The sequence below is a fragment of the Mus caroli genome, chromosome 7 (genome assembly GCF_900094665.2).
Source record: "Mus caroli chromosome 7, CAROLI_EIJ_v1.1, whole genome shotgun sequence".
Lineage (NCBI taxonomy): Eukaryota > Metazoa > Chordata > Mammalia > Rodentia > Muridae > Mus > Mus caroli.
Genome location: NC_034576.1, coordinates 82,216,263 through 82,222,444, shown reverse-complemented (window position 1 = coordinate 82,222,444; position 6,182 = coordinate 82,216,263). Strand labels below are relative to the sequence as shown.

Genomic DNA, 6,182 nt, shown 5'->3' with positions numbered 1-6,182 from the left:
TGTAGCTGTCTTCAGACACTCCAGAAGAGGGCACCAGGTCTCGTTGCGGATGGTTGTGAGCCACCATGTGGTTGCTGGGATTTGAACTCTGGACCTTTAGAGGAGCAGTCGGGTGCTCTTACCCACTGAGCCATCTCACCAGCCCCCCATGTCCCTTTTCTTTAAGCCTCTTTCCCTGGATTGTTTTGAACTCTCCCTTCTACTTTTATGTCCTAGCCATCTACATTTACAGTCATGAGCTACATTAGGAGCCAGGCTTTATCTTACCACTTTTCAAAGTGTTCCACAGCGCCTTTAGCCGAAGACCTTCAGGATTTCTAAAACTAGCATCTAAACTGCCGATAGCTTCTATAGAGCTCAGTTTTATTTGACTTACAACATCCTGGGATTCCACTAAACACGTGATGAAAAAGGCTAGACTGCAAACCACCCTGTGCTATGTTAATTACTGGTGGGAAACTTACCAGAAGACGCAGGGTCTTCAAATAAATTATGACTCTGATTCAGTACACTATCTACAACATCTGAGAAGAGGGAAGCTGTGTCCTGGGAACCTTCAGTCGCAGCTGTCTGGAGAAAATGGCTTTGAAATTCAGCTTCTTTGGCTCGGAACACTGTGAGAATCATGGCATTGGCAGAGAATGGGGAAATAATTCCCGTGATGGGGGGCCAGCCTTCACCAGGATCCACACTGGCAACCTACAAAGAAATGCTAATTAGTTGAGAATATTATTGTCAAAATGCCTAAAAGAATGTGGCCTACTAGAAGACTGAATAATAGCTGTCTATCAGAGGCAGAAGAGAATTTACTAATCATAGATATAATCCCTAAGTTTCAACCTGTAAAAATAAAAGCTTACACTGCTGGTGATGTTTACTAGGTGTTTTCTGTCTCTGCATCTTTCCAACTATATTTGTTTTTAAAAAGAAAAGAAGGAAAACAAGAGTTATTCAAGAGGGAAAAATAATAAAGAGACCCACATCCACCTTTTCCAAGTCTAGTACATGGCAACTGAAGCAAGCACAGCTATATAGCCATTACACATTTGTTGACTCTTACAACCACGTCAGAGGGTGGACTGAGACAAGGAAAAAGCTCCTTATTCAAGATCACCTGTTGGTGCAGGAAGAGGTTACCAGATACACATGACTTAGGAACAACTGTACTTAACTGTGAGGCAACAAAGCCACTGAAGGGATTTAGCCGGCTCACATCTGGGCACCAGAGCTAAGACCTAATTTAGATGGCCTGAGTCCCCAACCTTGCCTACATAGTATAAGCAAGGTTTGTATCATATTAGGAATAATGCATTGTGGCGTTCTTTTCACTGGAGCATGTAAGACAGTTTCCAGACAGCACAAGAATCTTCCTCTGGAATCTTTTGCTACAGGATCCAGAATAAGTATCTACTTTCTGAGATTACAAAGGCAAAGAAAGGTAAAGAGTTTAAAAACAGCCATCACAACTGGGGGTGGTGCCTATCCAGCATTTATCCTAGCACTGGAAGGGCAGAGGAGGGCAGGGCCTATGAATTCAGGGCCAGCTTTGTCTACAAAGCAAGTTCCAGGCCAGCTAGGGCTGAAACCCCATCTCAAACAAACAAGCCATCATTTTAAAGTCAAAGCTGGGTGTATTTGTGTTCCTTTTCAGAAGACAGTTCCAAGTTTGAGTAACTAATCTTATGCTATTATGCCGTTTTTACACTGCAACAGCTTTTTCTTAAATACATTAAAATCAGAGTATATTATCACATATTTATTAAATAGTGAAAAACCACTCATCTTTTCAGTCTCATACAACCATCCTATTTGGCCAACTACTTTTCTCCTATGTAAATTCAGAGTCTTTAACTTAATTGGATACATGGTCTATGCAATTTTACAAATCGTTTCTTTACTAATAATCATCTTCTTTTTTTTTTAAAGATTTATTTATTTATTATATGTAAGTACACTGTAGCTGTCTTCAGACACTCCAGAAGAGGGCATCAGATTTCGTTATGGATGGTTGTAAGCCACCATCTGGTTGCTGGGATTTAAACTCGGGACCTTTGGAAGAGCAGTCGGCACTCTTAACCACTGAGCCATCTCGCCAGCCCAATAATCATTTTCATATGCTTCAATGAAAACAGTATTATCTGAAAACTACCACTAGTTTTAGTGAGATTGTATTAGGAAGGTGATCCTTAGCATTTTGTGAACAAGTATATCCCATCTCACCAGTGTGCTATTAGAGATCCCCAACATGTGGAGGACACCTACCAGATGGAATTCTTCAGCAGTCAGCCTGCTTACCAGCTCCTGAAACAACAGCCTTTGAGTTGACTTGTGTTCCTCTGGACTTTGTAGCATCCAGCTGTCAGTTCCTAAAGCACTACTCACTGGGAGAGACCACTGTGCCACTGAGCCTCTTAGGACAATTCTGACTGGCTTTTGAAAATGTCTCTGATGCATGGCTAAAGGCTCTAGGGAGATTGCCCATGTTTCTTCAATTTCTTTGCCTGTTAGAAATAGAGAGTATTAAAATTCTAGAATATGAAAGTTTCTAGAAGAGATGTCAGAGTAAGAACGAAAGAAACAAGGTTTCCAGTACAGACAGTGGGTACTGTCTACCACTCAATTCATATCAACCCTTAGTCTGCAAGCTATCAGAGAAGATTCATTAGGCATTATATACATGGGTACAGTATAAGAACTTCTCAATCATGATTTGGAAATATGTACTCAAGTAGTACTAACAAAAAGTAAGTCTCTGATTGGTGTGGTGGTAAATGTCCATAGTCATAGCACCCGGGTGCCTAGGTGGGAAGATGAGTGTGGCCCAGGCCAATCTAGGCTACATACAGAGATCCTGTCTCAGAAAAGACTCAAAAGCAAAACTGAAATAATACCTACTTTGGCAAGATTAGGGATGGTTCAGTAGTAGGTAACTGTGTAGTATGTAGGCTCATAGCTAAATACCAAGGTACCCATGAGAAAAATAATCCTGTAGAAGCCAGTGTATTATATATTATGAAAAGGATATATTCTAAAGATGAATGGAAAATTACTCAAATAAAAGCACTCTTTAAAATTTTTTCCTTTTATGTGTATGAGTGTTAATATATGTTGTGTATATGTATATGTGCCACATGAGTGCCTAGTGCCCTTGAAGGACAGAAGAGGACATGGGATCTCCTGGAGTTAGAGGGGTTTTTGTTTTTAATGTATGAGTACTCTGTCTGCATCCCAGAAGAGGGCATCAGATCCCTTTACAGATGATTGTGAGCCACCATGTGGTCACTGGGAATTGAACTCAGGACCTCTGGAAGAGTTAAGACCAGGCCCCAAACTACTCTTAAACTGGCCAACTCTTGAATCATACACCTGTAAGCCCACCACTTGAGAGGTGGAGGCAAAATGACCAGAAGTTCAAAGCTAGTGAATCTAAAGCCAGCTTGAGACCTTATAAAACAGAACAACACAGAAAACATCAAACCTAAAAATCCTTAAGAGGCTCATAATTACAACATAGTTTAAAGTATACATCTCTATACAGTATTTCCATGTGAACATATGATTTACTCAGAAATGAGCTTCACATGTAGCAATCATGGCAAACAAATTTGTGAAGATGTTGGCTTTTCCTGGTAGCAACTATCATTTGGGGGTTTTAATTTCTTTCTTCTGAAATCATTCTCTTTCTATATGATCTCTAACTTATCAATTTCTTCTACAAGGCAATGATATCCTAATACCCATGTCCTTGGGTATTTGACCAATATTACTCCTCTTTTGGTAGGACTGAAAAATCCTCTGTAATCATTGTCGTCATGCCCCCCCCCCGCCCCCTTTTAACACATGCACTGGCAGTTGCACCACAGTTCAGGCTTGGTGTCTGATTTTGCTTACAGATCTTTTAATCTTTTCAATTATAACCAATCAGGCTATAGGAAATGCTAAAGAAATTGGAAGTATGCCTTAAAGAAAAAAAGTAAGATTTAAAAAAAAAAATACGGGGCTGGTGAGATGGTTCAGTGGGTAAGAGCACCGATTGCTCTTCCAAAGGTACTGAGTTCAAATCCCAGCAACCACATGGTGGCTCACAACCACCCATAATGAGATCTGATACCCTCTTCTGGTGCGTTTGAAGACAGCTACAGTGAACTTATACTAATAAATAAATCTTTAAAAAAAAAAAAAAAATACGGGCTGGAGAGATGGCTCAGTGGTTAAGAGCACACTGTCTGCTCTTCCAGAGGTCCTGAGTTCAATTCCCAGCAACCACATTGGTGGCTTATAACCATCTGTAATTGAATCTGATGCCCTCTTTCTGGTGTGTCAGCAACAGGATGCTCATACAACATTAAATACATATTTTTTAAAAAATACTTATTTGCTTACCTTGAACAGGGAGAAATAGTGTTCCTTCAATTCGTGGAAATGAGGCTTCATACTCAGAATTATACAGCAAACAGTTTACAGTGGCATCTATTGGCAGAGCTGAGATCCACGGGGAGGGGCGAGGTTTGTGTGACAGCTCGCCACCACATGGCAGCACTGTTTCTCTGGCTTTAGTAAAACCCAGGCTCCAAGTTTCAGCTGGCAAGATGGTGCCTCCTCCATGGTGGAGCAGCTCACACACTGTCCAGTATCCAACATGGTCTGGGGAAGCCCACAACTAAATAAACACGACAAAGAAACACATTAGTTATAAATGCGTTTATGAATACACTAGAGGAAATAAGACAAAAATTATTAAAGGGTCAAGTTATATAATTAATGTACCTGTTGACCTAAGTACAAATAACTCCCAGTATCTATTACTACATAGCTTAAGAACATAATTACCAAATACTATGCCTTCAAGAAAATGGAATACTAGGGAGATGACTATCAATCAAGTGCTTACTTATAAGCACAGGGCCTGAATTCAAACCCTAGAACCCACGTAAAAAAGCCAAGCACAGGGACACATGTTTATAATCCTAGCACTGAGAAACAGACAGATGTATCCTTCATATGCTCTGGCTGGCTAACCTTCTTGGTGAGTTCCACTTGAGGAACGACACCCTGTTGTCTTCTGCCCTCCTACACATGATACACAAATGAGTATAGGACTTGGCTTTTTAAAAATTAGTCCACTTTCTACTACTTTTCATGTTCTAAAAGACTTCATTTTTATTTATATGTAATACCTATATGCAGTGTATGTGGGTGTCCTCAGAGGCCAGCTACTATTATATACAGTTATTAGCTGCCTTACGTGGGTGCTGGAACCTGAACTCAGGGAAGGATAGCAATCATCCTTATCCTCGAGCCATCTCTGCAGCCCAGCTACTTTTCATTTTAAACAAGGCCTCATCAAGTTACCCAGGCTAGACTTGAACTCACTAACTATATAAAGCAGGAAGGATCTGAACTTTCCATCCATCTGCCTCGAAAACAGGAAAGACTACAGGCCTACACCATTAGGTTCAACTAAACTTTTAAATTAATCAATATTAATTTATTTAGGCTAATTCAAGTCAGGGTCTCTCTATATAGTCCAAAGGGGCCTAAACTCAAGGTCCTCCTGCCTGAGCTTCCAAAGTGTTGGGATTAAGAGCACACACCTGGCCTTGACGAACTCTTACACAGATAACCAAGGCTGTGTCCTGCGTCTAACTCCCGCCTCTATGACTCAAGTGTGCTCATCCAGATCTCATCAAGCTGGCCTTTATGCTTCCTGCTCCTGGGATGAAGTAACTCTAGCATTGCCATAAAGCCCTTTAAAACCAAACTCAGCAACTTCTCCATCAGCCATCCCACCTTATGGGAACTGTAAAGCTTGTCTTACACGTGTCGCATTTTACCTTATGGGAACGTATAACATGGACAGCCTTTCCCGTTGCACCTCCTGTGCCTCTTTACCAGCTGGGTGCTTATTATACTTCTCTATCAATGGCAAATCCTGCTCTGTTAAAGCATTGCCTCTTTGCTTCACTCAGAGAATGCTGATATTCAAGCAGCATTTTTCAACAAACTTGTTGTGCCACCTCTGAGTGACAAAGAATGGTTGAGACACAGTGTCTTCTAGTTCCCTTAAGACTGATGAACTCGCCGGGCGTGGTGGCGCACGCCTTTAATCCCAGCACTTGGAAGTCGGGGGCAGGTGGATTTATGAGTTCGAGGCCAGCCTGGTCTACAGAGTGAGTTCCAGG

At 41.2% G+C, this 6,182-nt stretch overlaps 1 protein-coding gene across 1 annotated transcript in view; it reads right to left on the bottom strand.

The window, feature by feature from the left end:
• Ticrr (TOPBP1 interacting checkpoint and replication regulator) overlaps window positions 1-6,182 on the bottom strand; it is a 41,104-nt gene that overhangs the window by 30,738 nt on the left and 4,184 nt on the right. Inside the window, exons 2-4 of the mRNA XM_021167048.1 lie at window positions 4,384-4,660; window positions 2,263-2,501; window positions 465-699 (exon numbers count right to left, since the gene is read on the bottom strand). Coding sequence (XP_021022707.1) covers window positions 465-699; window positions 2,263-2,501; window positions 4,384-4,660 — 751 coding nt within the window. The remainder of the gene's footprint in view (window positions 1-464; window positions 700-2,262; window positions 2,502-4,383; window positions 4,661-6,182) is intronic.